Source organism: Protopterus annectens, chromosome 10.part0, assembly GCF_019279795.1.
Source record: "Protopterus annectens isolate FY-2018-M chromosome 10.part0, PAN1.0, whole genome shotgun sequence".
In the NCBI taxonomy this organism is placed as follows: domain Eukaryota; kingdom Metazoa; phylum Chordata; order Ceratodontiformes; family Protopteridae; genus Protopterus; species Protopterus annectens.
Genome location: NC_056744.1, coordinates 1,008,241,250 through 1,008,262,463, shown reverse-complemented (window position 1 = coordinate 1,008,262,463; position 21,214 = coordinate 1,008,241,250). Strand labels below are relative to the sequence as shown.

At 43.4% G+C, this 21,214-nt stretch overlaps 1 protein-coding gene across 1 annotated transcript in view; it reads left to right on the top strand.

Moving 5' to 3' along the window:
• Positions 1 to 21,214, top strand: part of HECTD3 (HECT domain E3 ubiquitin protein ligase 3) — a 1,089,315-nt gene that overhangs the window by 1,009,028 nt on the left and 59,073 nt on the right. The window contains exon 21 of the mRNA XM_044085764.1: positions 13,261 to 13,332. Coding sequence (XP_043941699.1) covers positions 13,261 to 13,332 — 72 coding nt within the window. The remainder of the gene's footprint in view (positions 1 to 13,260; positions 13,333 to 21,214) is intronic.

The window sequence follows — 21,214 nt, the reverse complement described above, 5'->3', positions numbered from 1 at the left end:
TTCGAGGTTGTGTCTTACTGGCTCTTGGCTAAGTAGAATGATTTTTTTAATTATTTAGTCCTTTTCTATCACCTTTTTCTGTTTTATATATATATATATATATATATATATATATATATATATCGTAATAGTTTCTTCTGCATTGTGCGTCTGTTTCAAAGACTACTCTTTCAACATGGCCTTTGGATTGCATATCCTTTGCTTATCAACAAGCTGGTAGACAATTACCATTAAAAGCTAAAGGTCACTCTACTAGGGCTGTAGCTACTTCATGCGCCTTTAGATCTAGGCTCCCAATTGATACTATTTGTGCAGCAGCTACTTGGGCAAGACCACATACATTTGTCACTCATTACAAATTGGATTTGGCCTCCCGGGACAGGTCATCCTTTGGGTCTACTGTGCTGAAGAGTCTCTTCACTTGAGCCACCCGGGATAAAGGTGCTAGGGATGCTGTCCTATCCAGCAAGAAGTACAGCGAGATAGGACTACATAACATAAAGAACTTATGTACTTACCATAACGTTCTATGTTTGTAGTCCATCTCGCCTAGATTCTTGCGTCCCTCCTTCCAACCCCCTTCCCGTTTCTGGGGGATCTAGTGGACCTCTTTTTGGGGCTGTCTGACTTTGCTCATTATTGTCCACCTGGAATGGATTATGTTTCTAATCCCTTCCTGTATTTTTACAGATTCTTTCTTATTATTATTACCCGATAGGTCTTTATTACTTTCTTGCAAACTAGATCTGGGGAATTGCCATGAGGCACCATGGGATAGGGGCTAGCCTTGAGCCAATAAAAAGCTCTCAAGCTTTAGTATAGGCCGAGTCGGAGCCGAATATCTGCTCCGAACCCATCCAGCAAGAATATAGGCGAGATGGACTACAAACATGGAACGTTATGGTAAGTACATAACTTCTTTTTTTTTATCATTTATTTCTCAAAAAATCTCTGTTCAGTTACTGTGCAGCCTTCATGGAAGCCTTGAAACTGGCAAGTGGCTGTGCAGCCTGTTCCTGTTTGGAGGAAGGTAAAAGGTGTTCATTGAGACTTATTCTAAAGGGGATGAGATATCAACTCATTTTGGACCAAAGTGGTTTCACAGTGTTCCCTGATTTATGTGATTCTGACAGGTGATTCTTCAGGGGATCATGTCTCTTCTCCAGCAGAGTACCTGTATGATATTGCTGGGACACTCTGAATTGTGTTGAGACATCATTGTCTGAGGTCTGCACAGGATGCTGTATCAGGTTTTTCTGGGTGGGCTTCATAACAGCAGAGACCTTGCAGTAGGAAGACCTTTGTCTTCCTCCACTTGGACAAACTGGCTTTGCTAAAGAACTCCTAGTGCTCCTATGGTTGCATGCATTTGGGGTCACAGTAAACTGTGATGGGTCTTTTGTCCTGACTTGCCTGTCTTTATCAGGCTAAAGCTGAACTCTGTTTAGTGATTATCTTTATTTCCTATTGACAGTGTGCAGGAAGACAAGGCTTTGGCAGCTTGAATGAGATCAAAGAAGACTCCAAGCTTGGTACTTCCTGCAGTTTTTCAGCTTTAAAACATTTGCATGCCAGTGGATGCAGGTGTCTCAGTGAAGTTTGATCGGTCAGTGTGTACAAGACCACTGCATTGTCCTGGATGTTCTTTTAGTATTAGGTCCTTTTCACTGAACTCCAGCCACCTAATTGAATATTTGCCTTCTCTTTGTGAAGAGCTCACCACTGATGCTGAGGAGTTGCTACTTTGGCAACATGTTTAGGAGCTCATCCTATTTTCATCCTAGTCTAGAGAAAGTGAATCCTTGTAGAGGTGATTGGGCTGCAAGTCAGCCTGGTGGAATTTTTGGAAGTGTGCTTCTCAGATGCTCTGGAACTCATGATAAGACCAAATCCCCTCCTTTTCAGGTTGAACGACCACAAAATGGTTAGAATAATGAACCAACAAGGTGGCACACACTTGACCCCTCTTCTCAGAGAGGAGAGAAGATGAAGCTCTGACAGTGGACCATAGACCAAGGTATGCCATTCTTATCCTAGGGAAGTGAATATGCCTGCAGACTCCTTTAGCCACAGGTTCATTTTTCTACAGGAGATGAGAATAGTGAAATTTAGTATGCTTAAGAGCTTCTCCGACTATATGATCCCAGCTAGCAACCTCTTTACCATATGGGAAAGCACAGCCCTCTCTGTCTGTTCTACTTGGTGTAGCAGGACAACTAGGAACCTACAGTGGGTGCATGCTTTCTTCCATATCAAGGAAGATTCCTATTCCTGTGTACCTTTTTTCCTACCAGTCTGATTCTGTGCCTCATTGCAAACTCCTCCTCATTATCCCTGGTGGTTGAGTGATGTGGTTTCAAGCTCTCAGGTTCATGGCAGTGGAGAAAACTAGAAGTTAGGAAGTACCCTTCTCTCTCAGTTGTGGTTGCATCCAAATCCAGTGCAAGGCACATAGCCTCTCAGTTAGATCACTTCCTCATACTGTACCTTTCAGTGAGGGTTTTGGAGGTTATGAAAAATGTCTGGAAGACATTCACTGGTTAAACATACTCCATTAGGTGGAAGCCACCCCAGCCAGTTTGTAGGTGATCTTTCCTGTCCAGATTGCCTGTATGATTTTAATTGCAGATCTGAAGTAGTTTACTTCATTTGGTCTTCAACCTGTGGGTCTCAGATCCACATCGGATCTGACTCGGCCACATTTTCCAGTTATGGATCCGAGCTCCCAGCTCCTCCCCTTACCCATAATGCCCTCCTGTCTCCCTTCTCCCCCCCAGATCTTGTTTGCCACCAGCATTGGTACAAGCATGGTTCCAAGCACCAGTTTAGTGGGTCGCGTGTGTGAAAACATATATCTTTATATCCTATTTTCTACCTGATATCTTTCCTTTCCTCCCCGTGTCTGGGTCAGACAAAAAAAAAAACCCTTTTCTTCTCTTTACTCTACTTATCTCTATAGAGCACGCGTGTGCGTGTCTGGACCTGGTATGGGGATGACAGAAGCCCCTAAAGCAGGCCTCAGAAAATGCACAGAGTATGGTCATAAGCTCTCTCCGGCAGATGGCCACACTCTCTGCGTGGTATGCCTGGGTGCAGATCACCTCAGGTCCCCCTGTCCTATTTCTGCTGGGTTCAACCCCAGAGCACTTGAGGACAGGTGGGAAAAGCTTATCTTAAAGGTCTGCTTCCTTCTTCAAGGACGACAGTTCTTTCTTCCCCCTTGGGGGGAGCAGCAGCTGCTCCCTCTTCCCCGGCCTCTGGGACTCATACTCCCGCTAAGTGGTCCGAAGAAGGGGACAAGTCCAAAAAAGACTGGTCTCGCAAGCAGTCCCCGATCGCTCGGCTCAGGCGGGTCCGCCACCCAAAGCAAGTTCTCCTAATAAGCCTGGGTCACCTCGGCCACGTTCACCTATATTTTTCCCCTAGCCTGAGGAAACCTGTAGCCGGTCCCCTGCTAGGACTTCCTCACCCACTTTCCTGACCAGTTTCGGTGGCATCATTCTGCTCCACCTGGAGTCTCAGTGAAGTGGAGATGGACAAGATGACGCAGAGGTTTATCAGCACACAGATCCAGATGGGGGTCTTGCTGGCACCCTCTCCCTTTGGAGGGGGATCCTTGCAACCTTTTTCTGATCAATAACTCATTCTCTGATCCAACCGCCGGATTCAGAGTTTTTGGATCAGAGGACCCTAGGGGTTGAGGGGTCTGCACCAATGGTACCATGTGCCTCGACACCGGCTGTCGCCTTGAGCTTGTCAGAACTGACTGGATCGGATCCGAGCTCTCCGAGCCATAGCCTCAGGGTCAGATCCGAAGGGGTGCTCTCTGCCCCGAGCACTTCAGAGCAGAGCGTCCCATTTGGCATCTTGGTGCCTGGTGGCTCGGCTCCGACTCCCCTGTCAGGTCGGGGGGAACGGCCACCGTGAGTACTTCCCAGGAGGTTCATTCCCCCTCAGCATTTGATGTGGTGGAGAGGGTTCTCGCAGGGTTGAGACCTCTGACCATCTCATCCTCAGACTCCATTAAAACCCCCTTGCCTCTGAGTGTGGTTCTGACCATTTTGCCGTCTCAGGGACAGCCCATGGTTGCAACGCCCCAGGAAGTTCCGGCGACAAAACAGCAAGAGGTTTGTAAGTCCTTCCAAGAGAGTCCCCCTGAGGAGGTGCCTTGCAAACGAACATGTAAAAGGAGGCACTTGGACTCACCAGAGTCCGTCACTGAGGACACAGACTTGTAGGAAGGGGAAGGTTCCTCACGGTTACCTCCCCAGGATGTGTCCGGAGACATTATGGAGCTTGTCCACCAGAGGGGGGGTGGTCTGCATCAAAAACGAGCTCAGACGAGTCTGTGTTCCTGGAGGCGTTCGTCTCTGGCCCATCTACCTCTTGAGCATTCCCTCCTGCGGATCTTTAATGGATCTTATAACATCTAGGGCATGGAAGGAACCAGACACCATAGAGCCCATTCCCAAGCCCCCCAACAATATTTTGAGTCCCCTGTCGGATAGGACGTATTGGAACAAGGGGTCCCTGGTAGATACGATGATGGTGGCAGCCACCACCAAGAAGGAGCTTGCTCAGGAGAGCTCCACAGTTCATCTACCTGATCAAGAATGGGGGGGGGGGGGCAATGGACCATTTTGGGAAGCATGTATATGCTTCAGCAACCTTCTCGGTGAGGGCCCTGAACTGTTTGGCACATGTCATTCGACTTCAGAGAGACCTTGTGAAAGAAATCACAGAGTCGACCCCAGAGTCCATGTCGGCGGAGGACAAAAAGACGTTCTCTACCCGAATGGCCACTCTCAAAGCGGTTGCCAATACGTTCATACGACTGCTCTCTCATGCCACAGAGGGAGCCGCAAGGGCGGCAGGGACAGGCATTGCCAGCAGGCATCATGCCTGACTCTGGTTATGTCAATGTTCGGAGCCCTTCAAGGTGACTTTCATCAATGCCTTGTATGATTGTTCTTCCCTTTTCAGAAAATCTGTGAAAGAGACACTGGTCCAGAGCGAGAAGGATGGGAAGACACTGTCTGCCATTAGGATCCGCTTCTTGTCTCCTCAAAGATCCTTTTCCATGAATCAGCGAGGAACAAAGAAAATGTGGTTCCGGACGTCTCAGGCATTTTCCCAGGACTCTCAGGATTCTCCTTCCCCCAGAGGCAGAGGGGATTATGACAGACACTGCCCTAGAGGCAGAGGGGGACCTAGGAATTTCAGGTCCCGAGAACGCTTCTCTGAGAAACCCGGACAGCAGCCCTGAAGGGTTGCCCGACTGCTCATCTCTGGAGGCAGTCGGGGGTCATTTGTCGCTACACCCAAAAGCATGGGAGTCCATTACAAAAGATCGTTGGGTGTTGTGAATCATATCCAGAGGATATTTTGTTCCTTTCAAGGCACCTCCCTGTCTGAACAAGCTCCTTCCAGACGTCCCACCCGCGCAACGGGAAGAAGCTGTGCTAGAAATAAGAAAGCTGCTGAAGAAACGAGTCATCTAACCAGTCCCCCTAGACCAGTCTGGATCCGGTGCTTATTCCAGGTTCTTTTTGGTGCCAAAGAAAACAGGGGACCTCAAACCAATTTTGCATCTGTGCAAATCGAACCTGTCAGTAGACAAAGTGAAATTCCAGATGGTCACTCTTCAATCTGTCTTGTCTTTTCTGCAGGCCAAAGACTGGATGTGCTCGATCGATCTCCAGGATGCATATTATCACATCAAGATGGACAGGCACTCCCAGAAGTTTCTTTGCTTCTGGCTGGGAGCCAGTCATCAGTTCAGAGCCCTTCCCTTTAGTCTCACCACAGCCCTCAGGGTGTTTACCAATGTGATGACAGTTGTAGTGCCTCACCTGAGGGTTCAATGTATTCAGATCTTTCCTTACCTGCACGATTGGCTCTTTGCTGCCCCTTCAGAGCATCTACTCTGCCAAGCAAGGAATTACTGCATTCGACTAGCGAACAAACTGGGCATCACCATCAACCTGAACAAATCTTCACTGGCCTCGGTCCAGATCCTGGACTTTATCGGGGCTCAGCTGGACACTATTCAAACGAGGGTATTCCTCACTTCAGACAAGATACGCAATCTAAGATTACATTTTGTTGCACATTCCTCATGCACAAGTACCGACAGCCGAATCAATCCTAAGGGTGTTGGGCTCCATGGCGGCCACAATCAATCTCCTGCCAATGGCTAGTCTTCATATGAGAGTTCTTTAGTGGATGCTTGGGGTCCAGTGGTCTCTGTTAGATCTTCTTTTGTCCTTTCCTGTGAGAATCTCAAGAGTATGCAAGGACTCCCTTTGGTGGTGGATTCAATCCCAAGATCTCCTCAAGAGATGCTCCTTTCATCTTTCATCCTGCCTTTTCCAAAACCACAGTGACCATGGACGCCTCCCAGCTGGGGTGGGGGAGGCATTGCTTGGGAAGGACAGTCCAAGGCATATGTGGTCCCCGTCCGAGACCAGTTTGCATATCAATATACTAGAGATGAGAGCGGTCCTTCTAGTGTTGCAGGCCTTTGATGCTCCTCTAGGAACAATTGCTATTCAGACAGACAATATATATCAGTGGCCTGTTAGATCAACAAACAAGGGGGAACCAGATTTTATGCCCTTTGTTGAGAAGCTATGAGAGTGTGGGAATGGGGGATCTCTACCGGTCGCTTTCAAGTAGCAATGCACATTCCGGGGCGGTCCAACATTCTATCGGACAGGCTCAGCAGATCTATCCTGATGACTTACGAGTGGTTTCCGAATCCTTCAGTAGTGGAACAGATCTTTCTAAGGTGGGGTCGTCCTTGCTGCGATCTCTTTGCATCTCCTTCCAACGTGAAATGCAGCGAGTTTTTCACATTGAACCCCCCTACAAGGGGAAGCACCCAGAGATGCACTGGTTCATGCTTGGCCTCCTGGTCTCCTTTATGCTTATCCTCTGCTTCATGTCATGTCGAAGTTTCTTCAGAAAGCTCGAAGGCTGGGGAGCACTGTAATCCTCATCATCCCATTCTGGCCTCGCCAGATTTGGTTTCCCTTACTGTGGTCTCATCTGGTAGTTCCTCCATGGATGTTGGATCCAGTTCCAGATCTTCTTTCTCATCCCTCAGGGATCCCTCACCCAGATCTGGACAGTCTGAAGCTCATGGCTTGGCTTCTCCAGTCCCCCTGATCATTATGGCTCCCGGATTGTCATCCCCTGTTAAGTCCATTTTGGTAGTGGCTCACAAATCTTCTACCAGAAAGGTGTATTGTAGTAAATGGAAATGTTTCTCCATATGGGCCACTCAGCGGGCCTTGGATCCCTTTACTTCACCTCTTTCGGCGGTCTTAGATTTTCTGCCGAGTATTTTTCATCAGGGTGCCATTTTTTCTACAGTTAAAGTCCAACTGGCAGCTATTTCTAATTTCCATGTGGGGGTGAATTTGTCTTCCTTGGCTTCTTCCAAACTTTGTAAGACTTTCCTTAAAGGTGCCTTTCTTCTTAGACTCCCTACGGAGTTCCTAAGGACCCTACGCCTCCGTGGGATTTTACCTTGGTGTTACAGGCATTAGTCTCTGCACCCTTTGAACCTGCAGCTTCAATTGATTTGCAGTTTTTAACGGAAAACTCCCTTCTTGATTGCCATTACCTCAGCCAGAAGAGTGTCAGAGCTTCAGGCTCTCTATAAAAATGCCTTACATGATATTTCACAAAGACAGAGCGTCGCTGAACAGTAATCCATATTTCCTTCCTAAGGTAGGCTCGGAAGCAAATATTAATCATTCTATCAATTTACCAGTTTTTTTCACTAACTTCCAAAACAAAGGGGAATACAAGCTCCATCTGCTTGATGTTCATAGGCAATTGAGATTTTACTTGCACAGGACGAAACCTTTTCGTAAATCAGATCGACTGTTCTGTTATGCTAAACCCTTCTTAGGCAAGCCAGTTTCCAAGGTAACTGTTGTTCGCTGGATGTCTTAATGCATTGTTCGAGCCTATGCTGTGAAAGGCATGTCTCTGCCAGGACAAGTAAAGGCACATTCTATTCAATATATGGCTACGTCAGCTGCCTTCAGGTCTAGAGTGTCTCTGGACGATGTCTGTCAGCAGACACTTGGTCCTCTTTTCATAACTTTATTTCACATTACAAGCTGGATATTGTGTTTAGCATCCTTTGGCTCTATGATCCTTCAGAACATCCTTCCATGAGGTCCACCCAGGAGTTTTTGGTAGCTGGGGTCTCTATCCCACAGGTTGAAGACCAAATGAAGTAAACTATTTCAGATAAAGAAGTTATGAACTCACCATAACGTTCCATCTGAGTAGTTGTACTTCATTTGTCTTCAACCTTTCCCCCCCTCCTTCCCCCTGACCTTATTATTTGGGCAGTCTTCATATACCTTTGTATAACTTGTGAGGTCCTTGGCCCAGTCTAGGCCTGGGAGTTTGTAGTGACTCATGTTTATAAGGTGCTGTTGGGTCGGGTATCTGATACTGCTTCGGAAGCAAACTCGATCTGAAGGGAGACTGTGGCATTATGGGTAAGGGGAGGAGCTTGGAGCTCGGCTCCATAGCTGGAAAATGCGGCCCTGTCGGATCCGATGTGGATCAGAGACCCACAGGTTGAAGACAAATGGAGTACAACTACTCAGATGGAACGTTATGGTGAGTACATATTCTATAATCACGGTGTGTATTGATGGTATACATGTACAGTATGACCTTGTGGAGGATAGAACAGTAGTCCAGCAGTATCTTAAAGGGATTTGTACATATTTGCCTGTCTTTGGAAAACTTTTCTTTTCCTTTGGACTTCAACTTCATGAGGTGCAAGCTTGCCTATTCTCCTTTTGAACGGGTTGCTTTATTAGTTCTAAAGTTTGTCTTTTAAATTATATTTTTCCTTGGAGGCCATCATCTCAGTTCACAGGGCCTGTGTAGTGCAGGCCATTATTCATAGGGAACTGCTTATTCTTTCACAAGGATTTGGTGTCTCTTAGGATTAACCTCTATTTTCTTCTGAAAGTGGTTTCAGAACTATCCTTAAATCAATCTATTCACTTGACATTTATTCTTTGGATAAGTACTACAAGCTGGTACATGAGTAACAAGAGACCAGTTTTTACTTTCATCTCCTTTACTCCATGTATAGAGAAAGCTTTCAGTAGCTAAGCAAACCATTTCCAGTTGCTAACCACTCTGTCTTTTGCCCTTAGGTAGTGAACATTTCATTGGAGGATGCTTTTATCCAGCGCTTGCATCAGAATATCTCCGTTGTGGACTGGAGTGTCACCACTACTTGGTTGTCTGTTCACACTTTCATTAAGTATTATTGCTTAAATGATATGTGGAGTTTGTAGCATCACTATGTCTGGACTCATCCTTCTGTGCTTCCTTACTTTTCAGTCATCCTTTGACTCTAGTCTCCCTGGGCATTACTTTTGTAGTGCTTGGGAAACTTCCCAGAATGCCTTTGAAGTTAGATATAACATATATCCATTCGCTGTATTAGTACATCTGTGAGGAGCCTTCTGAAGTGGGTGCTTTATCCTCTTTTTTTTTCCCCATATTTGATGCCATCTCCATTTAGCTTCTGTGGATGGATTTTCTTGCAAGTTGAACAAGTGCATACTTTTGTATTCTTTTGTGTTGTTTCTTTGCCTTTCAGGTTGTGTTTGCTCTGTGCATGAGGGTGGGCAAACAGAGTAGTGCAAGGGTCTGGGCATGCCATGCATCCAGTATGTGATGGCTTGACTTGAACCAGTAGAGGGAAGAGCCCATCTATGCACCCAGAAATTAGTGAAAATTCACTATTGTGATAAACTGTGGATATCAGAAAAGGATATTCCAGTAGTCACCCACTGCAGAAAGCCTCTTCACAGATTAGCTGATATATCAAATTATTTGAGCGCTGAATTGACTTTTAACTATCTGGGACAGGCTGTCCTTGAGGACCTTTGTTATTCTCACTAACATTGCAGGGATCCACACAACTTTGCAGACAACTTAACAGTAATGCTTCTCCTGTTCTGTGGTGTTCTGACCATGGACAATGCTGCCAAATAATCCAATAGTGCTGCTGAATGTAGTTCACAGCATGTGTAAATGCATTTAACCAAGAAGCTGAAACAAACTGTTTTAGCTTCTCAGTTAAATGAGTTTTTAACATAGTTCATCAGATGTGAAACATCTTTCACCAAAGATGTCAGCTGACTTCAAAGAAAGTATTTCACATCTCATTAAATGCAGTTCTGTTAACATCAAGAAGTTAAGGGTCTAGTTTTTCAGGCCTGGAGATGTATATCATCTTTGCAAGACCACTTTTAAGGTTACTCACCATCTTGAAAAACATGGTGGTGTGAATTTCTGTATGATAAAAATTAATCAGAAGAGGTTTCAGAAATCTTAGGTTTTGTTGTCTTGCAGCCTAAGTAATCAGGTCTGGTGGATGGAAATGGGAAGTGCATGTATTTCTCAGCTATTCTTTTTGATGGTCTGTTAATAAACCCATTTTCTGGTTTAATTCATTAACTGGATTGTTGAGAAATTGTTTGTATTGCCCAAGTGCTTGTAGGGATCTTTTATTGAGAAGTTGCTGTACACGGCCTCAGAGATTTGAACGGATATGACACAATGCTGTTAATGCCACGTATATTGCAGTTAAGGCCACATTCCATTGATTGCTGAGCTATAGCCTTTTATCTCTTTACAAGTGATCCAGCTGAGGATATCATTGGGGGCATCCAGAGTGGACAGAATTTCAGTCCATGGATGTAGATATATTCCCTTGTCTAATGTTCCCAAGACCTTGCATGTCTTCTGTAAAAGAAAGGTGCGTAAGTGCCAATAGTAGTTGGCTAAACACTAGTCTGCCCTTCTTTTCCGTGGTCCTCCTATGAAATCTTTTAAAATTTTAAAATTGCTGGGGCCACTGCTTTAGTCACAGTGTTATCCTGATGTTTGGCACAAATGTCTCGCAGAACTCATTTTAGGCAGATAGGTTCTAGATTTGATTCTCAGTGGTTATACCTGAAAACCTATCTGTTTTCCTCCATCTCAGTATCATCAATCAAAGCAGGTACTGGCACTATTTGATGACAAAGTCCTTTCTCTAGTGGGGACCTGTGCAAGAACCTTTTCATTTTTCTGTTGCCTCTGATGGAAACCTTGTAGATGATTTGAAGTCACAGTTCCCTTGGTGCCTACCACAGATCCAATTTTTAGTCATCTGCATCAGCTTGGCAAAGTCCATACTTTCATGTCAAACTGTTTTCATTTACCGGGACTCTTCTGAACTCTGTTCAATGTGAGCTTCTCTCTATCAGTGTATTGGTATGGGAGGTCAGTGGCTGTAGCATCCGGAGTTCACAACAGTGCAGTTTCCAGGCAAGTATCCTCCTTTGTAAGCTGTTTTCAGAGTTCTGTTGTCCCTCTCCCCGTTTTGTACCCATTAGGTAGTTCACTGCCAGTGACTGCAAATTAGTGCACCCTTTCACGTTATCGTTTAATGAAGTTGCTGCACTCACTTAGTGTAGTGGGTTACTGTTGTTAATCTATAGTTTGAGTCTGGCTTTCTTATACTCAGTCCTCAGCTCTGTAGCATCAAATGCTTCACTGGATTGTTGAGTCAGTTATTGAACAACTGTCACACAGTTCATGTTTTGTGCTGTTTTCTGGACAGGAAGCTCCATAGGAACCTTCTCAAACTCAGAGTTATGTTTTGGATTTTCAGTCATTAGAGAATTTACCTTAGATTAGTATCCTAAATCTGGTGGTAGTATGATAATCAAAAATTCATGAGGAAACAAGTTATACCTCTCTGAAATGAAGCAATGCAGATTTGGAAGTAGTCCATTTTCTGACATGGATTCTTGATTGCAATCCACTCTCTGCAGGAGTTAGATATACTAACAGTCGTCCTGATTCTTAATATCACTCCCCTTCTAGTTCCTGGGTTAACAGGTAAAAGAACCAAAGGGGAATTTTTTTTTTCTGGGTCTGACTGGAAATTAGCCAGTTTTACTGTTCAAGAAAACGCTGTACTTTCATTGTACTGCATTTTTCAACAAAGAAGAATACAGTGGAAGTGCTGTCCTTAAGTTTGTCTGTCTACATAGTGCACTGTACTACCTCTTCCTTGTTTTCCCCAGTCACTTGAAAATTTCAAAATAAAGGCCAGAATGAACAGCCCTGTGTTAGCTTAAGGAGTCTTGGTTCCCAGCACTTCGTCTTCTTACTTTTGCAGACCTGTTGTCAGTTGGAACAGAACAGAATCCTTTCTGTTGGATTAAGAACTATTGCATTGTATTTGTCTGAGATCAGAAAGAGGAAGCTTGTCTAGTCTTCCCTGTAGGTGCATGTAACATTCTGCTTCCTTTCCTCCTTGTCCATTATTCCCTCTCCATCACTTACTTCAGTACTTCATTTCCATTGGTCCACTGCCCTCTCTGTGAAGACATACCTTGATAGATTCAGGGAGTAGTTGAGCCATATAGTTCCTGTTTATGATGACTTCTCAATAGCTCTTGGTATTTTGCCTGACCAGGTCTGGAAGAGACAGGAGTGAAACTTTACTTATGGGGTGTATAGTCCCGAGGAATCTGCTGTTCCCATGGTCTTCTCAGTCTGCTCCTAAATGTCCATTCCAGGTGCAGTAAATCCCTTCCAAAAATTATTCCTGTTCTTTTTCAGTGGTCTTCACTCTTCTCAGCAGCATGATTGTTATGGTTTATGTGCAGTAGCTTACATTTGTTTGCACTGAACTTCATTTGCCATCTGCCATCCTCTATGCTGACTTGCTTATGTCATCAGCATGGAGGTTGATACTGTTTTGTGGTTCTCCAAATCCAAGTACATTTGAAATTAACATTGAAGAGTACTGGGACCCCAAGACTGTTCCCTGAGAAACTCCACTAGTTACTTCCTGTATTGCTGACACAAATTTGCCAATTATCTATGAGGATATTAAAGGATTCCTTAATTTCTTTGTATGTTTTTGAGTTTGATCCTAGTCTTATAGCTGGTGTGGTAGAGTTCCATAATGTGGCTACAGCTACCGAGTATAGAGAGTCTCCGTATTGATTACTTTATTTTTGCAATAATTACTAGATTATGTGCCTGTCCATATGCAGTAATTCAATAAATTGGGAAGAACACATTGAATTTTATCAGCTTCCTTCTAAGGTTAGGCCTGTTAGTTGGCTATTACTGGTATTACACTACAGAAAGTTGTGAAACACTGTTCTCATTTTTGTTTTTTTGTTTTTTTTTTCAAAGTGTTGAATGTACAGATGCACTTCCAGAATCTTCTACATGTTCTAGCACTCTTTTCCTTCCAAATTATCCAAGGTAAGCCAGTGAAGAATTGTTGACTTGAATTTTTAGAACATCACAGGAAGTCTGAGCTGTCCTGGAAAGTTGCAGCAGCTCAGTAGTAGTTGTATGGTTATCATGTTGCTGTAACAGTGCTAATTTATTAATTAAGAAACACTTAAAGAAGTGCTCAATAAATGCAGTCTATTGCAAGATATTAATTTCAGAATTAACATGCATTAATATCGCATAGCTTTATATTCTCGAAATTTACTGTATCAAAGTACCACTGCAATGAATAAAATGTAAACATATAGAATCCTATTCATTCAGTCTGTCCTATCAGACATTGGTCCTCAAGCCACTTGTTGGGTTTGAACTGGTAGCATCACTTTCCCAACCTCAAGCCCCTTAAGAATTTTCCTTCCAAAAATACACTTGGCCCCTAAGTACCTCAGATGTCATTTGCCACCTTTGCAAATGGACATGTTCACAACATTCAGCTAAGTGCTTCAGCTGAAAACTATTTCTTCAGAGTAATATAAGTATTAGATATAACAGTTACATTTCCTGTGTTTTTCGTAGTATAATAATAGTGCAGTGTTGGCTGTTTTTATTGCTGGTGTTTGACATTAATAATACAAAATTTTCTTACATAATGGACAAGCAAGCTACATTTAAAAAGTACTCAAAATTCTACTACAGGATCTCCATGTCTTGTGTGTGGTGTGTTTGGTTGTCCCACATTCCATCGTGAATTAAGATATTTATTATCTCTGGATCCAGAGATGCCAAAAAAAAAAAAAAAAAAAAAAGTAAAACTCCAAGAAGCATGGCAAGCATAAAGATTCCTATCCTAAGAAAAGGCATGCAGAAACATCGACTTTGACTGTGACTTTGAAAATTCTGAGGTTCAAAACTCTGATGGCCTGCCCCCAACATACAGTCCTCCTCCAGAACTAGTGAATCCTCTCCTAGTGTAGGAGTCTGCTAAGATAAAAACAGTCAGAACAGCACTCTCCATCCAGACCATCTTCGACTCTATAACTCATGTCCTTTAGGTCTTACAAGAGCACCTGTGAAGCAGACTTGGACCATTTGATGCAGAAATTTCTGAGAACACTGATCGAGATGGAAGTCCTTTTATCCCCTTTGGCTCCGAAGGTGGCTGGATCTGCCCAGATGCCTCCAATTTTGGTTCCTTCACCAGATCAACTGTTAGCATCTGTGACTTCAGATTCATTGTTCCACCCAGGCCCTGTGATCTTGGTGCAGACCCTTCCTTTCACCACTGGGAATTTCAGATCTTACTCATTCAACTCCTGCTTTGAAGAGCCAAAGCAGTCTCAGAGACAAGGTCTCAAGCCAGTGACTTTGGCTATTGCATTGGAGCTGATGGGTGCAGCTCCATTGCTGGCTTCAGAGTTGTCAGCCTTTGAGATTTCAACTCCAGTGTCCTCAACAAGGCCTTTCATTATTCTGATTTTGAAGGCCCTCCCAGCAGCCAGGGTCATCTTTCCAAAGGATGAGTCATATCCCACAGCGGATGTGGTGTCCTTGTATCTAATGGAAGTAGGATTAGCCTTTCAGGCATTGGGGAGAATAATTGTAGCTCCCAGGACAGCAGAGCCACAGGTCCCAATGGATACAGTTCCGTCCCAGGGTTTCCTCTCTTTCTTGTCCACTTTTAATCAAACATCTGTGGGTCAGAATCATCCTATAAGCTTCAAACCCTCTGCACAAAACCATATTCATCTGTGCTCATATACTCTTATACTGTGTTGAGGTCTGTATTGCAACACAATTCATTTTGCTCTCTCATTAGGCAGCAGCACAGTTGTAATTGCTGCATTTGCCTTTCCAGCTATGTGATCTGATTCCAGATAGTAACTTCACTTTTCCAGCTTTCATATGACTTGCTGTTGTCAAGTATTGGTGGGATTCTATAATAATGCATCCAGTACTACCAGTGATAAAGTGTAAAGTAAGCAACATTTTCAAGACAAAATTTATTTTTTCTACTTTTAGCCTTCATAGGGCTTATGCAGCTAAGTCCACAATGATAAACAAGTAGTCAAACAAAAAAGCATAAAGCAGGACTGTAGTAAGTCAACACAACTGTAACACTTTAGAAACATGAAGATAGCACAAAATGAAAGATGCTATGGCAAACTTAACCCTCAGCATCTGTTTTTGGAAGCAAGACTCAGGCAGCCCATCACCTATTCTTTTCATTTATGCTTCCTTGGGAGCAAGTGATGAGTAGCCTGAGCCTGGATCCCTGGTGTTAGATGTTAGCTTAGAGTAAGGTGCAGTGTGGCAATATTCTTGAGCTTAATCTTGCTCATTGGATCCTACCAGTTTCTGAGATTCACAGATGTTCTTTATATAGGTCATTGTTGCTGTAATATTTGAGTTACGGGAACGGCCTGACTTGCAGAGTTCTACATACATACAAGTATGTGCTAGTGCCTTCCTTATGTAGAGATATGTCAGTATATGTAGCCTGGTTAAAGGGGACATTCATCCTGTATTATCCTGTATTATCTTCATTTATTCTTTGCTTTATGCATATGCCTTATTTTGGTGAGAAAGTGTATGGTCCTATCTCTGCTCCAGAGATCAAAACCCCAAAAAGCTTCAAAAGCTGAGCACCAATGTTTACTTTTGTTTTTTACTTTTATTTTACATTGGCTCACTGGGAAAGGACTCTGGTCTGAATACCCTTTTCATGGACAACCTGGGCCAGATGGCAAGAGAAGACAACATTATAGAATATAGTACACAAGCAAGGAGAAAGTATTTGCACAAGTCACAGTAGTTTTGCTGGAGACTAATCCTAAGGGAATGTTCTCCTTTTCCTGGGGGATGTGGCATGATTCTTTTAGGTCTGAAAAGCTTTTGCAATTTTGAATGTTCAATGTCTCTGTCTCTCTTACTAAGGAAAGTCCCAACTCATAATAGACTTCCATACTTTTATGGGTTTTACTAGGAGCACAGTCAGAAGTATGGAAGCCTTTTTCTCTGCCTGTCTGATGCAGAAAATGCTTAACATTCTCATGCAAGCGTCATAGTTAGAACAGCTGTTCATCAACATGAGAGATTTTTTCCTCACAGGTAAAGTCATAAAGAGGATCATTGCTACAAAAGAAATGCTTCAGTAAGTGGAATAGTGAATATGAGAGACTGAGACCCTGAAGGTTTAGAATCCATTTTGGTTCATACAGCAAGAAGATGAGCAAACATCAAATTTTGGAACAGTGCTGTTGATACAGCATCAAGTACAACAGCCGCAGGATCTGTCATCTGGAGATGTGATCATACAACTACTACTAAAGGATGTTAAGGGCAGCTTGTTATTGCACCCCTAGACAAAACCCTCCCGATTCTACCTTTCCCACAGGACATCTTCATAAAGCAAGAAGAAAAGGAGAAAGATGATGGAGATTGTCAAACAACTTTTCCATCCACCATTGTCACGTTTAGCAGAAATTATCCATCCAAACGATGGCTCTCCTGTTGTCATTAGATCATAGGTCAGCAACCCAGGCAGGAAGAGCCTTAAAGATGCAAAAAGAAATAGGGCAAGAAAAAGGCCAAGCAGGCAAGTCCTTCTGGTAATTGCCCCATAGGACCTTTGAAGCAGTCATGGTTTCACTGGAAATCCCACCTCTTCTCATCTTTTCCCACCTCTGCTATAACCTCCTCTTCCATATCCTGGAAAAATCTACTCAGCCTTTTCAAGGAAAATTAAATGAAAATTAAGACACACAGTTGTGTCTTAGATATTCTTTACTTAGGCGGGTAAATGGAATGGAAAGTAAACCTTTCCCTCCTTTCATAGCGTTGCCTCTATTCCAATGAATCTGCTGACATTGGCCTAGCCCACCTTGATGACATCTTGGCTGAGGGAATCATGGAATTTTTTTGTGAACAGGAACAAAAGGGTTTTTTATTCCAGACTGTTCCTGGTCCTCAAAAGAATGCTTAACCTATGCTGTGTCTTACAGAGGTTGCCACTCCTCTGGAACAAACTCCCAATTCATGTAAAACAGAGCTCCTCAATGACCCTGTTTAAGCGTAACTTACACAACTGGAAGGGAGATCATAGTCGCAGGGGAATCATAAAATTGCCGCAGGGGTGTCATCTATGTCCCTCTTGGATAAGGGCAGTCGGTGCTGATCATAGACTCATGCTGCAAATATAGACCATACAACTTGGTCAATAAGGGAACAAGGGTATAACATGGTTAGGCTTATAAATGCCCTAGGGCCAATAGCCTAGTAACCTCCTATGAAGTCCCACTTCCCCTTATTGATGCCTGAAGCATCTGTGGTCACTGTCTGTCTCAGAGATCAATATTTGCTTGCTCCTGTATACAGAAAGCTCAGTAGATTCTTCATTTTCATGCCAGGGAACTTCCACTTCTGTTTTTTTGTCCTTTCCCTTTGGGCTCTGCACTGCTCCAAGGGTCTTCTCGAAATGCTTTACAGCAGAAGTGGAACTCCTAATGCTTAAGGGCATTCATATCTACCAATGCTTGGATGGACTGCTTGTTGCAGGTCCATTAAGAAGAGAAATTACATTAATGGCTTCAGCTTACATTAATTTGTCCTCGGAACTTGCAGTTTTGTCTGAAGTTTCTCAGTTCCAGTCTAACACCTAGTACATTCATGGACTTTCTGAGAGCCACCCTGGATATAATCCTAATTAGGGCTTTTGTGCCACAAGAAAAGTTGACTTTTTTTCCTACAGCAGTCCCAGGGGACAACCATAATAGCAGTGGAGTTTCTTAGAACCGTAGCATTTGTGGAATACATCTTCTTCACGGTGCCCTTGACAAGACTCCACATGCAAAACAAAAAAGTTGAAGCAGCTAATGGCATTCTTCCCCACTAGAGAGACAACTAACAGTCCTGCCTTGCTTTCAGGGAAAATGTGTATGGAGGGCTACTCCAATTAGAGTAAATGTGGAGAAAACATTTTAGCCTCCCTAGTCATAACCTGACTACAGATGCGTTGGAGAAAGCTTGAAGGACCTACATCTGCTTCCACAAAATGCAGAGTCAGTGGACACCCCCCCCCCCCCCACACACACACACAGACACACACACACATACACATAGAAATCAACGTATCAGCATAAGAGAAATGTTAGCATTCATTCTGGATTTCAGAAGTTTGAAAAACAGGAATACTGTTCTTGACCTTGAACATCAGCACCATTGCAATGTGGTATATACATAAGCACTGGAGAGCATTTTTATGTACTCCCTCTACAGACTAAGCCATACAAGCATGGGATGTTTGCAATCACAAATGAGGGTCTGTGTGTCCTACATATCCTTGGACCTCAGCAAATCTCTGACCAGTAGCAGTAGGTAGTATCTAAACAGACCTGTCTTCAAAAGGCTAATCTAAAAATGAGAGTATCAGAGACAGAGTGGTTTACTTCCATAGGGTCATCACCAATTTACAAAGTTTTGCATACGGTTTCCTTACGGGAAGGGGGTATGTCTTCTCATGGGGAGAACACCCTTTTCCTTTACTCATACTCCTAAAATGTAAGAGTATTGCCAAAGGTAAAGTTGAAAAGGCCTAGAAAGGTATTGCTGATCTTTGTCTGTCTGTTACAAAATTAGATTTCCATCATGGTCAGCCCAGTCAACAGAACGTGCTGGAGGGACAGGTTTATAACCCAGAGACTGCCCATGCTATGGAATAGACTTCCCATACATGTCAAACAGAGCACCTCACTGGCCTTCTTCAAGAGAAATCTTGATGAGTGGATGGAAAATAGAAAATTCACCCTTGGTATCACTCCAGTGGCTCTGCTCAACTGAGACACTGGGAACTAAGGACAGGTGGCACTATGCCAGGGTAATCCTCTGGGCTAGGCTTGTAAAGGCTCCAGGGCCATTAGCCTAGTACACACCTATGTACCTATGGTGCAACTGAAGAAGACATAACCATCTCTGGTAGCTGACCTAGCCCAGCTGTCAGGATCACTCAAAAGCCTTAAACTTGGAGCATAGATGACAATCATTACTCTCAAGCACCTGTTTTTCTAAGGTTGTTCTAAATATCCTAAAGGAATCCAGAATACATAATACAAGGAAGTCATATCTGGCAAAGTGGAGGAAATCCTCCATTTGCTGCAACAAAACCTGCCAGAACCCCAACTGACTGGGCTGCCACTAGAACTTTGTGTCAGGTTTTTCTGTAGTAGGACTGTCCTGCTCTTTAAGTAAGATAAATGCTTCAGCAGTTTCAGCATGCCTTCCTCTTGATCCATCTCAGGCAAACCACTTTAGTGAGACTATTTATTAGTGACGTTTTGCATTTCCTTCTACCAAGGTGGACCTTAAATTTGTCCTATAGAAACTGACCTTAGATCCATTTGAGCCAGCAGCTAAAAGGAGTTTTAATAGCTGTTTTTGAACAGTGGCTGTTTTTTGTAGTAAAACTTAAGAAATCTGACACATGTAAGGTTTGAACCTCCCTGGCTGATTTGACGACTTCTCTCCAAGGATATCAGCAAACTGCCAGTATAAAGAGCAGGCAGCTCACTCCATCTTCAGTTTTTTATTGCTATGAACAGGATTTGATGACTGTTGTGCCATTTTACATTGAGTAATGTCTAGTGTTCAGCTGTGAACTTAAGAATTATGGAGTAGATAATTAACCTCATTGGGAATGCTTGTTTGTCATCGTTTCATTTAATTGCATTATATTGTTGTATTTTTGTCATTTTAGGACCTTGCAGTCGCTCCTAGGGTTAGACTGGCTAGGCATAGTGTATAGTGGGTCATCCGTGAAGAAAGAAAAAGTGTGTGTGTGTGTGTGTGTGTGTGTGTGTGTGTGTGTGTGTATATACACATCGAGTTTCTTAGAAAGATTTCAGAAATGCCTTTTTGTTTAGAGCCTGCCATGGTATACTGTGTTGCTTTATCTTTGCTAGCTTTTGTAGAAAAAATAAATAAATAGAAGGAAGGCATTTTGAAGCTTATCTTAATCAAAGGAAGATGGAAGTATGTTCCTGGCAGGCCTCTAGAGTGGACAGCTTGCATCCAGTATCCATTTTGGGTGTCCCTACAAAAGTCACTGTAAGCACATTGAAAACTAAGTCCAGCTGTAAAGGCATGAGTGAGGAACTTGGGATGGCACTAGTGTCCTGGGTGATCCCTCTAGACTGAAAGGTATTGGCACAATGGATGTGCTTGTCTAGAATCTGGCCCACCTGCCTTTTACAGCTATGGCGTTAGTGTTGTCCCGCAGGAGTCCACTGCACTTTTGTACTGTATCATAATTTTCTGTGCTGAAGCACTTATCTCCACCATCAGTACGGATGCTACCTCTCAGATATCTGTACTTGAAACCTGACCCAGCATGGCTTTGGAAGATATGGACTTTCCAGTTATTCTCATATGAGTGGACACCTAGTTTATTGCATCTGAGAAACTGGACTGCAGGTTACTAGTTCCTTCTTCTGAGGCGATTCCTTCTACCATTATACAGGCCTCAGTTTTTGAAATTTAAACACAAAGCAGTCGCTGCACCTAACCCCACACCCAGGCTAACAGGGTTCCTATTAGATGACCGAAGACTCATTCGAAAGAATCCGTCTTGGTCGAACTTGAAAAGGCAAAAGGACGAAGCGGATATAAGCAAATTCTTTCCCTGGTAAAGAAGATTTTTTAGGGGGGTGTTTTGGCCCTCCTGTCTCCCTTTCTCCCCACCAGATCTTGTTTGCCACCAGCATTAGTACAAGCATGGTTCCCAAGCTCCAGTTTAGTAGTCGCGTGTGTGAAAACATATATCTTTATATCCTGTTTTCTACCTGATATCTTTCCTTCTCCCGTGTCTGGGTCAGACACAAAAAAAAAAAAAAAAAAAAAAACCCTTTCTCTTTTTTAC